At 39.4% G+C, this 14357-nt stretch overlaps 3 protein-coding genes across 11 annotated transcripts; all 3 read left to right on the top strand.

Moving 5' to 3' along the window:
- The first annotated feature begins 880 nt into the window (after nt 1-880).
- Gli (carboxyl ester lipase-like protein Gli) lies at nt 881-8632 on the top strand. Of its 8 annotated transcripts, none has more exons than XM_076366830.1 (13): nt 881-1022; nt 1138-1334; nt 1405-1549; nt 1924-2314; nt 2656-2821; nt 4070-4372; nt 4569-5727; nt 5791-5981; nt 6055-6241; nt 6307-6412; nt 6479-6674; nt 6752-6867; nt 7274-8632. In XM_076366830.1, the coding sequence occupies exons 6-13, from the start codon at nt 4109-4111 to the stop codon at nt 7641-7643; spliced, it is 2589 nt and encodes an 862-aa protein (XP_076222945.1). In that variant the 5' UTR covers nt 881-1022; nt 1138-1334; nt 1405-1549; nt 1924-2314; nt 2656-2821; nt 4070-4108; the 3' UTR covers nt 7644-8632. The 8 variants fall into 8 exon arrangements, with proteins under 8 accessions (XP_076222945.1, XP_076222946.1, XP_076222949.1 ...); XM_076366831.1 differs by having other exon boundaries at nt 882-1022; nt 1141-1334; XM_076366834.1 differs by adding an exon at nt 7055-7083 and having other exon boundaries at nt 1016-1334; nt 7274-7454.
- Nucleotides 8536-14352, top strand: LOC116428315 (armadillo repeat-containing protein 3). The gene is made up of 12 exons (XM_076366893.1): nt 8536-8556; nt 8626-8888; nt 8966-9290; nt 9385-9552; nt 9611-9848; nt 9915-9983; nt 10832-10962; nt 11352-11548; nt 12092-12216; nt 12272-12466; nt 13185-13507; nt 14179-14352. Exons 1-12 carry the CDS (start codon nt 8536-8538, stop codon nt 14350-14352), a joined length of 2229 nt encoding a protein of 742 aa, XP_076223008.1.
- Nucleotides 9869-11374, top strand: LOC116428314 (uncharacterized). 2 transcript variants are annotated; one of them, XM_031979777.2, is made up of 4 exons: nt 9869-10052; nt 10115-10233; nt 10302-10460; nt 10540-11374. In XM_031979777.2, exons 1-4 carry the CDS (start codon nt 9986-9988, stop codon nt 10777-10779), a joined length of 585 nt encoding a protein of 194 aa, XP_031835637.2. In that variant the 5' UTR covers nt 9869-9985; the 3' UTR covers nt 10780-11374. The 2 variants fall into 2 exon arrangements, with proteins under 2 accessions (XP_031835637.2, XP_076222991.1); XM_076366876.1 differs by having other exon boundaries at nt 10130-10233.
- Nucleotides 14353-14357: the final 5 nt, after the last annotated feature.

A 14357-nucleotide genomic window follows, 5' to 3' on the forward strand; every position in this document is an offset into this window, starting at 1 on the left:
CGAGTGCTTGAACAATAGAGAAAAAGGGAACTATACACTGATCTCTTACAGTTTGAGTAATTACATCGTTAGTCTACAAGTTAGTATTCCAAATATGAAAATTTGATCTCGCTGAAGTGTCGACATCCGTCCGCAAGGGTTGAAGTACACGAAATTTGCAGCATAGAAAGTTGAACGATACATCGAGTGCTTAAACAATAGAAAAATAGAAAATTACACACTGATCTCTTACTGTTCGAGTAATTAAATCGTTAGTCTACAACTTAGTATTCCAAATATGAAAATTTGATCTCCTCGAAAATGTTGACATCCGTCTATAAAGGGTTAATAGTTCAACGGCTGGCATCCATTCACTCTTCCCGTGTAATCTCGGTTTGCCCTCGTTCGAGCTCGTCTTCCTGTGCACACTATCACCGGGAGTCACAAAACAATTACCCTCGCAAAGGAAATGGAAATGCGAGGAGAGATTCAGGAAGAGATGTATCTAGAACGCATTGATGCTGCGATTATGGTGAACGCAATGAATGTATTAACACGTTGACTGCCACCGGAATTTCTAGCGTTTCGAATAGTAATGCTTACTCTCTAATAACAAAGGCGGACGATGTTGAGAAGAATTATCAATGATTTAGAATTATAGTAGTCATGTTACGCTGTGATCTAGATACTTGTGTTACTAGATATTCTGATTTAGAATCAAGTTTTTCGTTGTAATTGTTCTTCGGCAATTTGGAAGCTCCAGTGACCACCGTGGTCAACGTGTTAATGGAACTAATTAATGGCATGAACAATGTTCTTTTTACTTATTCAAGGATTAACTCATTTCCTCGTTTTTTATAGGTCAGAAGCCTGCCTTTTTATAGCTGAATACGTCGTGTAATCGTTTCAGAAGCTGTAGCATGAATTTTTTCAATCTCTGTTTCCTGGACTTCCATTGGCTACTGAGCGACTCAGTTGAACTCTTCAAAGGAACCTGGAGAATACTGGCTTCCGTCTATCGATGGTTCAACCACAATCAATCTGTAAGTTAATAATTGAATTATCAATTCCTGTCTTATCCTATTGATTGGTTTCTCAATTTCTGTTTCCACTAAGAAATTATTAATTATTAAATTAAAAAAATTATTAATGACAAAGTAGCCATATCGATCAGAGTTAAGAAAGAAATCATCCAAAGAGTTAATGAAACAGCGAGCAAAGAGTGTCTCCACACATATGCACCGATACGAATCAATCCTCGATGAGCGTCACTGATCTAATCTATACCAGGTAGAATCATTTCGCGATAAGCGCCCTCAACGAGCTAGTAATCGCAGTTACATCCAAGTTGGAATGTAAGTGACCATAACGATTCTATTTCCTATCGACCTGGATTTCCCTGGAAATAACATTCTTCTATTTTAGATTAACAAGACAGTTGTCATCTGGAATTCGAGTCGACGAAATAACATTCTTCTATTTTAGATTAACAAGACAGTTGTCATCTGGAATCCGTCTCGACAAAATAACATTCTTCTTTTATTTTAGATTAACAAGACAGTTAACAAGTGTAAGTGACCATAACGATTCTATTTCATCGGCCTGGATTTCCCTGGAAATAACATTCTTCTATTTTAGATTACCAAGACAGTTGTCATCTGGAATTCGAGTCGACGAAATAACATTCTTCTTTTATTTTAGATTAACAAGACAGTTAACAAGTGTAAGTGACCATAACGATTCTATTTCATCGGCCTGGATTTCCCTGGAAATAACATTCTTCTATTTTAGATTACCAAGACAGTTGTCATCTGGAATTCGAGTCGACGAAATAACATTCTTCTTTTATTTTAGATTAACAAGACAGTTAACAAGTGTAAGTGACCATAACGATTCTATTTCATCGGCCTGGATTTCCCTGGAAATAACATTCTTCTATTTTAGATTAACCAGACAGTTGTCATCTGGAATTCGAGTGGACGAACGTGGAAGCCTAAACGAGCGGTATCTGTCTACGCCGGATCGGTACGTCGGCTCGTCCGTTCACGCGACGGCATACCTTAACGATCATAGGGTCCCGTGGATCACGCTCCTCGATCGTACCAGCGTGTATTCGTTAGCCCGTGGGCGGCCTATCGCGGCGTGTGTTTGCACGCGAGTGTAACATTACTGTTCAGTGGCCGCAGGGTACCGCAGGGCACCGCACCGTGCAACGTTTACCTCGGGAACAATACTTGGGAAATGTTCCTCGCGACTCGTTCTGCCCGGTGAACTTTTCCTTCCGTGTCTTAACCCTTTGACGACGAACGTCGACGTCTCGAGATCGTATTTCAGAGTAAGTCGGAACAAATGATTCAATTAGTCAAGCAAGAGATCTGTGTATAGTTTCTTTTCTTTTTGTTATTTAAGTAGTCGATATAGGGTTTAACCCTTTGAACTCTAGACTCCAATATTGCACCAGTAAGTCGTGAACAAATGATTCAATTAGTCAAGCAGAAGATCTGTGTATAGTTTCTTTTCTTTTTGTTATTTAAGTAGTCGATATGGAATTTAACCCTTTGAACTCTAGGCTCCAATATTTCAAAGAGTAAGTCGTGAACAAATGATTCAATTAGTCAAGCAAGAGATCTGTGTATAGTTTCTTTTCTTTTTATTATTTAATACTATAAAAATTAGTTGCAGTTGCTAGATTACAAGACAACCTGGAGTGCTAAGGGTTAACTTCAGCTGAAGGTTTGAGATATTTCAAGGAATCTTCGTCTGCGAAGGGTTAAAATGCGTTGAGTCGCAACGCTCTGGATCTGCTTGAAATCAGCACGAACATTGATAAGACCGATCGTTGGTGAGTTGCAATGGATGTTTACATTGACGATATGTTTACATTTATACTGATAATATATTGACAATAATTGGTTGATCCGTTATTTATACTGATAATAGATTGACAATAGTTGGTTGATCCGTGGGCAATGAACAACATTGATTGAAATGAAATCCTCGGTACTTCTAGTGTTAAACGTGAATGAAATTCTCGGATCAGTTCTTAGTTCTCATTAGTCTGAGAACGGTTTCTTGTTATTTATCTACCGGAAGTCACATGAATTTCACAGTAGAACTACCGAGCATCTGAACCGTCTTTCTAAAATGTCTTTATAAACGCTGAGAGTTTTATTAAGATTTGTTAAGATTTTAGAATTCATTAAGATTTCAGTCGGTTTATATTTTATTTTAGGTATTGCTAACTAAATTACTCGATAAATTATTCGATTTTCCACACATCCAAATTTTCTGCTAACAAGGAAAATAGATCGAAGAAATATTATAACATTTCTAATTTTCGCCAGGAATACCATAAAAATCCATTACAGTTGCTAATATATTACAAAACAACCTAGAGTGCTAAAAATTAAAACTGCGTTCGCTAGGAAATTTGCTTGATAAATTATTATTCCTTCGATAACAATGTCTCCGTGACTCGTTCATCGAGCGAGAGAAACGCGTGTTCGTAACGTGACGGGCTGTAGGGTGTTGGCCCACTCGCGTGCCGTTCGTGACTATCGTCGATTTCGTAATACGTGCAACGATCGCCGTTTACCGTTCTCTCCTCGGCCAAGCTTCGCACGAGTTACTGAAACGGTTTTTTACGTTTCTGCATTCTGTCACGCCGCGGTTGTCCTATTTTATATTATGAAGTGTGGACGCGACGAATTCAACACAGGAACACGTGATTTACATTCCTTTAATTATTAACCAACGGTACGTATTTAACATGGTCATTTACATAATTCAATTTCACGCCGCGGAAACTCTGGCTAACCTTTAGCGTAGAACGGCGAGTAGTTCCTCAATGAACGTACTCGTACGTACGTTTACGTGCAAGATTTTACTTTCGTAGTGCCTTTCCCTTTTCCCTGACTCGTCGTCGGTTTCCTGTTAAGACCGAGTTCCCTGGTTTTACCGTCCGTGTGTGCGCGCGCGTCCCGTGTCCGTGAAGTGTCACGCGTCCGTTTTCTCGTGGCTCGCACACGCGCGAACACACAGAGGTATCCCACCTGTCTAACGCTTTCTCTGTCTTTCTTTCTGGTTTCAGTGAAACGCCAGTCCGTAGCACGGCATAGCACGCGGTAAGATGGCCGTGTACAGGCTGTGCTGGTCGCTCGCTCGCGTCTGGTTTTCCCTGTGCTTTCTCGCGTGTACGGCATTGTGTCAGGAACAAATATCGGCCGGCAGTCGGTATTATGGCCGAGACGGTGTGTATGTGCCAGCGAACGGGCCCGATCACAGGCCCGACACTTATTTTTACAAGGATAGAAGGTACGGGTACCGTCCCAGTTACCTGGACCCTGATTACAAAAGGCCGCCCAAAGGATCGGACGATCGTTACCATTACGAGGTGAGTCGCGGAACGTGAAAGGGAATCGAATGAATGCGATCCTCGACTCGTTTTCTCGTAAACATTGCGTCGTTTCTCTTAAAAATCGATGACACACAATGTGCGTTTGTGGCTGAGCGAAAATAGGTCACTCCCATGGCAAGTTGGCTTCATGATGAATACATTGGGTTTTTCAAGAGGATTTATTGTTTTGTAGGATACCACTTCGAGATTGCCGTTGCCTGGTATATTAGGTGGTTGGCGGGAGGATCTTCAGGGAAAAGAACGACAGGGTTCTAAGCATTTGGAGAGGGATGTTACCGTTTCTACTACCTATGGAGAAGTAGAGGGATTCAAAGTTTATTTGTACGACGATCCGGAGGCTAGACATAGACCTTGGAGTTTACCGGTCGAAAGGGTTACCAGGCATGTCAATGTATTTTTGGGTATTCCTTACGCTATGCCTCCTACGAGGGAAGGTCGGTTTAAGCCTCCTCGACCTCATAGGGGTTGGCAACTGTTGCAAGCTGTCGATTGGGGACCCGCGTGTCCTCAACCTAGTGCGTATACTGGTGCAACTAAAGGAATTAAGGATGTGGATGAAGATTGCTTGTATTTAAATATCTTCACACCTACGATTAATTCTGGTGAACGTCTACCATATGCTGTAATGTTTTATATTCATGGTGGAGAGTTCACTCATGGAGCTAGTAACTTGTTTCCTGGTCATATGTTAGCTGCATTTTACAATGTAGTGGTAGTGTCTATCAATTATCGGTTAGGGGCACTGGGATTTCTGAGCACAGGAGATGAGAATAGTCCTGGTAACTATGGACTTTTGGACCAAGCAATGGCATTACGATGGGTGTATGATAATATTCGAGCCTTCAGTGGTAATCCTGATGCGATAACACTGTTTGGGCCAGGTGCTGGTGCAGCTAGCGCTGGATTGTTGATGGTTGCTCCTAGGACTAGAGAAATGGTGTCAAAAGTAATAGCTCAGTCGGGTTCTGCATTAGCAGATTGGGCAGTTATAATAGACAAGTACAGGGCCCAGAATACTTCCAGAGTATACGCTGAAATGTTGGGTTGTAGTATAGAAAGCAGCTGGAAGTTGGTTCAGTGTTTGAAAGATGGACGAAATTTCCTTGAATTGAGTAATTCTCCATTAAAGCCGCATATTGGAATGTTTCCATGGGCACCTGTATTTGATGTCAATTTTACAGTACCTGGTGATAATTTATACGAAGATTGGAGAGCATCAGACTGGCATTTCTTTACAGAAACACCTGAAGAAAGTATTAAGCATCGTAGATTTAAACATGACTTAGCATACATGGCTGGTGTTACTACTCAAGAGGCAGCGTACATAATATGTGAGTAATTTAAGATTTACTTTGGCTTGTTTGTATATAATAGTGTTATTTTTCTCATTCTAGACAACAATGCCACATTGGCAAGGAATCAATACATGATAGATCCAGAATTATTTGACCAAAAAATCTGGGAACTTGTCCTTCAGTATAATTACACTCTGAACCAGCAAGGTGTTTATGAAGCTATAAAATATATGTACACTTATTGGCCGGATCCGAAAAATGTTACACACATTCGCGATCAATACATCAATGTAAGTTAAACATATCACAGATACATTTGCATATTTTAATAGCAATCATTAATCATGTTATATATTTGTTTAGTTGTTAACTGATTTTCATTATGTGGCTCCATTTGATAAAATTGCAAAGTTATTAGTAGAGAAACGTGTGCCTACTTACTTATATGTATTGAACACTACTGTGGAAGCACTATCATTGCCACAGTGGAGAAGAGTACCTCACGATACCGAACTTCTTTGGCTCACAGGAGCACCATTCATGGATGTTGGTGAGCACGCGGTATCTCAAAATATTTTTTAAAGGTTTCTATAATAAGAAAATACAACTTTATAGAATTCTTTCCTCAAAAATGGAAACTAAGCCGAGACATGTGGACTGATAATGATCGCAATATGAGCCATTTCTTTATGAAGGCATATTCAAATTTTGCAACATACGGGTATGTTTAATATACCACATACAAATGTAGTATTCCACCATAGTCTAGAGATCATCTTCATTTCAGAAATCCTACAACTTCGCAAATTCTGGGACTTCACATGGATGTTGCCAGACAAGGACAGTTACGATACTTAAATATTAATACCACCTTCAACAGTTCAATTCAATTAAATTACAGACAAACAGAAAGTGCCTTTTGGTCTGCATATTTGCCAACTGTCATTGGCCGCTTAGTACCTACATACCCTCCAGTCACCGAGGTAAAATCATCATTTAAACATGTTACCTGTCACAGATGAAGCATGCCCTTATCTGTATTTTTCCATACTTATTACAGTACTGGTGGGAACCAAAGCAACCCTTGCAAATTGCATTTTGGTCAGTCTCTACAGCTTGTTTACTGTTAATCGTACTCTCTGTAGTATGCTGCATGCTTTGGCGTAACGCCAAAAGGTAAGAAAAGGTAAACAGAACCAAATCCATATGACTACAGGCTTCAGGCTGGTAGGGCTTGCCATAATTGTAGAGCATGCGGGATATGGTTCTGGTTTCTCATCTATTTATATCATATTTGGATAACGTAGGTCTCTAACACTTATACAATTCCATCTAACCTTATGTATGCTTACAATTCATGCAGCAAAACTAAGGCTGCCAGAATATACGCAGGTAACTACACTACGTAGTAAGCACTTTGCACATCTCACTGCACAGTTTCTAAGGTCTCATCAGTAGTTTTGTTCATCGATGAAACTATAACTTATATTTTTCTATTACCTTCATGTTTATTTTAGCATTTAGTCTTTTATTCTATCGGATGCACACAATTTTATCATTGCCTTTATGCTGACACTTTCAGACAATCTGATCACTACTATAGCGGGGACATCTTGATGGTACGAGACGACGAACCCTCGGAGGGAATCGAGAATCTGACTCGTACCTCCAAGGAGAACGTTTATGAATACCGGGACGCGCCGCCGCTCAGATCCAGGGTCACGCGGCAGAACGAAGCGAAGCTTCAAGAACGATTGACGCAAAACCGGAAGTTCAGCTCAACCCCCTCGCTTAGAAGTAACTCGAACATCTCGTTGAAGGACATGCGTTCCGAAGGATTCGTTACCAGTTCACCAAATGGCCACCCGAAGCTGAACAAAGCGATGAGTCAGTCCTCGTTGCGCAAAAGTAGAACGCAGCTTGTTCAGGGTGTCCCGCAGACAGCTGTATAATATTCTCATCGCGCAACCCTTTACTCATGATACTTTTTATTTTATTTATTTTACACAACGACGCACAAAAAGGAATTTTTCACGCAGAATGACTGAATTAAATGTTAGGGAATTCAGATGAACATCTCGTCCGTCCACGAAAGGATTGTTACGTGTAACGATTCGTATTTGTACATACGTCGATACTTATTTTGTACGTTCTTTTTTATACCGATTTTAGATTTGTAAGGATCAACGTTGTGCCTTGTAGGATATATGAATAGTTTTTTTTTACAAATGAACAACGCACGTTATAATAGTAATATATTTTACATAACGACAGAAGTCACGACAAACATACTTCAACAAAATGCATTTTTTTATATATCTCTTTTATCGTGAAAGGGACATATATATATAATTATATATATAGAAATCATATATTTATACGCGACTACGTTTGTAGTATTATTAGAGAACTTAGTTGTAGTCAAACCGATCTCATTTTCACCGTTGACACAATTTCATCTATATGTTTAAGTTTCAAAAGTCTAGTAATACACGATATCTAATTATAGAGACATAGATTATTTTATTGTGCGAGAGATTAAATATATATATATAATATATTATATATCATATTTAAGCGTCGTTCTGTACGGAAAAGGTTCGAAAGCATTTAATATTAAATCACGATATACCTGCCGCAAATATTGCAATTGTCAAAGAACACTTGATTAAATATATATTTAAGGTTTTTTATATAATTAGAGTATATATTGTTACAAGTAAAGTCTAAATGTTAAAGTAATCTATATCCATTGCGACAATATTCATTATGCACATTTTGTTTATTAAATGTCGCGCGACGAACGTGACTGTAAATGAGATTTCTACTGTTGAATGAAGAAACATGGGACCAAAAAGAACAGATGTAATCATTGACGTGTCCGTATTAAATTTCTTTTCTACAGTTGGAATATTAATTGTAACATTTCGATAGAAACATTCAGAGAAAGGGAAAGAGAGAGTAGATCGCGAAGAGCGAAGCAAATACAATTTCGATCCCCTTCGACTGGAAGTGAAATATCCGGGAACAGCGATATTGTTGTTAAAGTGTCAGGAACGACCTGTACTTTTGGCAGCAGCTGCTGCTCTGTCCAAGTATGGCAGTAAATCTAAAGAGAATCTGGAAGTCTTGTTCGATCTTGAGATCGTGGAAAGTGTGATCCCGTTAATTGAACACGAAGACCTGTTCACGCGAAGGTTTCACTTATTTTTTAATATCGATTTCTAACATTAATTTGAATAAAACTCTTTATCTCTTAACGTACGATCGGCAGATTTGCAGCAAAATTACTGGCAGAAATGATACTCATTCCCAATGTCCGAAACTTTCTGATGGACAGTAGCTACTATATTTGTTACTTCGCCAAAGTTTTCATCTCTGACAAGGATTTGTTCATGCAAGAATTTTCCTCTTCGATATTGGCAGAAATATCAAATGATTTGTTTGGTGCAGCACAATTGTTGAAACAATGCTCAAACATGAACTTCTTGTTCGAAAGAGTTCAGTCGCCTGATCCAGACGTGAAAAAGAACACCTTAGAAATCATGTTTAATTTATTACAAGATCCCATTGGAATAAAAGAGATCATAGAAACAAAGGTGTACTGGGATAAACATTTAACAACTCCCAAGAAATTCCATTAACTTTGAAAGATCTGTTCCAGTAATTAATGTGCTTGTTTTATTCTTACAGAATTTTAATTTGAATCTTATATATGATTTGTACGACTCGCCTTATCCTGATATCCAAAGGCTTGCTCTGAACATAACGCATGATTTAGTCAATAGAAATCAAGATGATCGTATGCAGGAGCTTTTCAGAAGATCCAACGGTCTCCAAACTTTATTAAGATTTCTAGATGTAAGATACAGTTACATGTACTCCTGTAACACTTAGTCGTAGACTTTCCTTAATTTAGAACGATGAGTGGCAAGACCTTCACGCAGAGATACTTAGGATTCTTTGCTTGGCTTCTGATAATTCTGCAACAGTGGAGCTGCTTCACGACATAGGTGGTATCAGGCAGATTTTGAAGTACATAGAAGGCACAGTACACTCAAGACTGTTCATGGAAGCCCTCGATGTAGCTGTTAGACTTACCCATACATCTTTGGGTAGAAGTGTAACATATATTATTTGCTATAGCTTAACAGTACGTAATTACTGCTCTCCGAATTAATACTTGTTTACTCTGTAGGCATTATACACTTACAATATCGTAGATCATTTATTGAGCACATTGGAAGAGAGTGTGCCAGCAAGCATATATGAGATCAGTTGTCATGGAATTGGTATGATGACTTTACACACAGATGCTGTCAAACAACTGACTGAGAGCAATTGTCTGAAGAACATCCTAGGTAATTCAGACATTAAGCTTTTTTATACTCATTCCATTAATCCATGTACACAAACATTACAGACATATTGAAAACAGAAACTTTCAAGTGGCCAATTAAACAAGCAGCAATGTTTGCTTTAAGCCGATTACTTAAATGTGACATAAGAAACTGTCATAACTTCTTGGACATGCAGGGCCAGGTATCTGTACGAACTAGATTTTTAAAACCTTCATGTCAAATGATCAAAATGCTTCAACGATTCTCTAGAATTATCTGATATGGCTGATGAAGCAGTCCGCAGGAAAGGTTCCTATAGAGATTCTAATGGGCGCCGTAGAGTGTCTAACAACAATAGCAAGACACCAGTTTTTACGCAGTACTATCATAAACACAGACACCATGGATGTAGTGTGCGCGTCCTTCGAGGTAATCTTCCCTCTGTTGATTAAGAAATAGGAACTGGAGAAAGGTGCAATTAATACAAGTTAATCAACATATTTTCCAGCTGACCTGTCCAACAATAACCGATTACAAGATCGCCTGCTGCAACGCCCTTCCCATTCTCTGCACGGACAAGACTGGAAGAACCGCTTTCCTGAAAGTCCGTGGGCCGACCAGATTATATAATCTGTTATGCGACGTCAAGTCGATCCCGACAAGGAACGCAGCCGCCCAACTCGTTCAATTGTTATGCGCGGATCCGGTTCTGGCCGATGTTTTCGTGCAGGCCAGATACCTGAATTAGTAAGCGTGCTCCCACAGATTTTGAACACGTCGAATGCCGCACGATTCCATAGCGCAGAGCTGGCCAACATTTTGCATACCATGCGTCAATTTTGTTCACAAACAAGTTCATGTGCGCCGTACAACTGAAGTACCTCTTCGACCTTCTTACATTCACGGTTGGGCTAGGAAAATGGGGATAAGGGTAGGATCTGCTTCTCTTAGAGGAGAAAAAGGAATAAGTCAATCTTGCAATTAAATTAATTAATTTAGAGTTCAAAAGACACTTTTATTGAAGCTTAAAAAAAGAATAAGTAGTAAGGATGTAATGTGCCACTTGTAATCATTCAATCTCATATTTTGGCCACCTCTATCACAGAGCAAAATGCCCAAATTGAAATATAATATTAAATCATTTGATTGAATTGCACTATTATTGCATCTAGCTGAACGTCACCGCATTAGGCAGCTTTATTTATAATATAGAGATCTTTTCAAATAATCATAGTTTAACTATGTGAACTATAGTAATCCAATTCAGTTGGTGGTCACCGGTGACTGTCATGGCATTCGACGTGTCAATATTCAAGGTAGAGAATAATCAATGAAAATAATGACTGGTCAAGCATGCTGAAGAACCGATCCACCGCGAGAGTCGTACCCTCCTGGGACACCTGCATAGACGCGCTCTTCGACTCTCACCTGCCAATCAAGTTTGCTTTCACCGGGCGGCTCTCGTTACACGACATCACCCAAAACGGATTCTACGTTCTACGAAGAAACGTCTGCCCGTAGGACATCGTTCAGCCTTACAACACTTAACGTACCACAGTACTCTGAAAAAGAAGTTTCGACTCAAGGTCATCCATTGTGTGACTATAATGAGACTAGCTTCAACCCTGATCGTACCACGATGTGACTCTCAGTCAGTTATGATGATTAAAATGTTATTGTTTCTGTTTATGGGGCCTGAATTTCAAAAACCTACAAATACTTGGAAATGCAATATGAAATAATGAAAAAATTCAAGTAAATTCAAATGTGACTCTCAGTCACTTATGAGGATAAAAGGAACGATTAAAATATTGTTTGTTTATTGGGCCTAAATTTCAAAAGCCCAAAAACACTTGGAAATGTGAGAAAGTCAAATCGTGGTCTGATTAGAGTTAATAGTCTTCAAGGATAGTTTCATGAGAAATAACCTTGACATTTTGATAAATTCCTCTAGACTTGAAACGAGTTCAAGTGGTCTGTTCTGTGACAGAAAGTGTTATTATTATTATCGCATTGCTTTTGGTTATCCAATAACTTTAGCTCCTCTCAACTGTAAACAGATTCCCAATATTGGATGATATCTTCCGGTTCAAATGCTGTCCGCTGGAAACGGTTTACGTGGTGAACTGTGTACGCCCCCGCAAGTCGGATTCCCTGGACTCGTTGCGTCATTCAGTCTTAAAAGGTACGTTGTTTATTACTCGTGTAGCACGGTGTATCAACATGTCTTTATCTTGCAGAGAATCTGGGCTATACGAGCGAGGTCACTCGTCGGACCGTGTTTCTGTCCGGCCAGCTGGAGGATTTAGTGATGGACTCGAAATTCGGTCGCCTGCAGTGCGACCCCTGTCTGCACGACTACGTGGAGCTGTTCAAGTGCAAGCTCATCGCTGCTGAGTCGAAAGCCGTGTACGTGTTCCCTGATAGAAATGAATGTTAACCCTCTATAGGCCTATGTAACTTTGAAGTCACGTATCAGTATGTGGCATCTTGTTGATTTATTTTATTTTGCACTGAAAGTTACAAAATATATTCGTTTGATGAAATTATTGAAACTATTGAGTACGTTGTACGCACGTAATTCATATTCATATGTGGATATTTATTAATTTTGTACTGCATAGATTTTGTTATAATCATGAACATAAATTCGGCTCATAGAGGGTTAAAACGTTGAACGCCGCACGATGTCAGAGCAAGATACACAGAATGGAAAAGATATAACATTAACCCTTTGCGGACGAAGATTCTTTGAAACGTACAAAACCTTCAACAGGAGCTGAATTATATATAAGTTGCATAATTGATAAAAAAGGAAACTACGTGCTGATCTGCTATTTGAGTAATTGAATCATTCTTTTGTGACTTGGTCTTTCGAATATGAAAATTTCGGAATGCCGACATTCGTCCGCAAAGGAGAAAAAAATTCAAATATTAATAATATAATTTTTAATAATTAAAAATTCAAATCATTGAATCATTATTATGGCGCGCTCATCTTGCTCAATGTCGCATTAGGTAGCATTGTAGTGTACAAATTGAATGTTTAATTGAATGAGCCATAGTAGTTCGATTTGGTTGAGGTCATTGGTGACCTCCATGGCATCCAACGTGTTAATTTCTAATCAAGACGAACGATGTCACGCTGTTAATACAGAGCGTCCAAGACAAAGTCAGGTTTGACGAACATCAGCTGCGTGGCCGTGCGTGCCCAGATGTTGGCTGAATTCGTGGTGAAGCAAATGTCGGGACCGGATCGACTGGTCAACTGCATCGATCATCAGTTGGAAGTACATTTGAAAGAAATCAAGAAGAGTATAGAGACCAGTGTCGTACCGTTGGGCATGCTGCGCGTTGGTTCCTATCTAGAGAGAGCCTTACTGTTCAAGGTGATAGCGGATAGAGTGCATCTACCTGCTGCTTTGGTGCGTGGAGAGTACGGGAAAGCTTGGATCGAAGTAGCTGTGCCCGAAGTAATACTTTAACAATTCATTTAAATCACTATACAGTTACACAGGGTGCTCTACTCTAACCCTTTGCACTCATTCACCACCAGATTTACAGTGAAACTATAAAATTTCATATTTAATACGTTGAACGCTACAGGATTTCATAGAGAAAAATACTTAAATAGGAAGAATATAATATTAAATCATTTGACTGAACATATGCTTAAAATCTTTCTCTTTTTCCAATAAATTATCAATGACAAAATGGCCGTATCAACCAGAGTTGTAAAAGAAATCATAGGCCAAAGGGTTAACTGAGTACTATAGCAATCTGATTCAGTTGAGAGTCACCAGGCATTCAACGTGTTAATTACCTGTAACACATCAATTTAAGGAACACTGAAATAAAATAGCTGTTCCCCAATTTACATATTTCTCTTCAAGTTTCACAGAATATCATCTACATCCCATCAGAAAACATTGAAACATTTCCACCGAGTGCAAAGGGTGTCAAATATATATCAGACTAGCCGCATTTAATAGAAACTTGTCGAAATTCCACTGAAGATTAATAAAAAATAACTTCGTAGACAAACGACCCAGCCGAGGAGACTGCGTACCAGCGTTACATAAAGGGGAACCCCTCGTGTCCAGAGTTCCTAACGTTACAATCATTCACGTACAAGAGAACCCCGGACGAGCACGCAGCGTCCATCGACCACCGTCAAACGGTGTTCCCGTCGAAGCTGCTCAAGCCGAACTTCATCGTTGACCTGATACATTTTCCCGGCGACCTGATCCCGATAAGCAGCCGGCGCGCTCAGTTGTACCGCGAGCAGGAGTCTCCATGTGAACGGGTGTGCCGCGACTGACGCGT

The sequence above is a fragment of the Nomia melanderi genome, chromosome 4 (assembly GCF_051020985.1).
Source record: "Nomia melanderi isolate GNS246 chromosome 4, iyNomMela1, whole genome shotgun sequence".
In the NCBI taxonomy this organism is placed as follows: Eukaryota; Metazoa; Arthropoda; class Insecta; order Hymenoptera; family Halictidae; genus Nomia; species Nomia melanderi.

Coding starts and splice junctions, on each gene's coding strand:
- LOC116428314 (XM_031979777.2), top strand. CDS start 9,986: ATGATGACTTTACACACAGATGCTGTCAAACAACTGACTGAGAGCAAT. Junction 10,053..10,114: donor TTGTCTGAAGAACATCCTAG/GTAATTCAGACA, acceptor CAAACATTACAG/ACATATTGAAAACAGAAACT. Junction 10,234..10,301: donor TCTTGGACATGCAGGGCCAG/GTATCTGTACGA, acceptor ACGATTCTCTAG/AATTATCTGATATGGCTGAT.
- LOC116428315 (XM_076366893.1), top strand. CDS start 8,536: ATGGGACCAAAAAGAACAGAT. Junction 9,553..9,610: donor CTTTATTAAGATTTCTAGAT/GTAAGATACAGT, acceptor TCCTTAATTTAG/AACGATGAGTGGCAAGACCT. Junction 13,508..14,178: donor AAGTAGCTGTGCCCGAAGTA/ATACTTTAACAA, acceptor AGAACCCCGGAC/GAGCACGCAGCGTCCATCGA.
- Gli (XM_076366830.1), top strand. CDS start 4,109: ATGGCCGTGTACAGGCTGTGCTGGTCGCTCGCTCGCGTCTGGTTTTCC. Junction 6,413..6,478: donor TCAAATTTTGCAACATACGG/GTATGTTTAATA, acceptor TCTTCATTTCAG/AAATCCTACAACTTCGCAAA. Junction 6,868..7,273: donor CTTTGGCGTAACGCCAAAAG/GTAAGAAAAGGT, acceptor TGACACTTTCAG/ACAATCTGATCACTACTATA.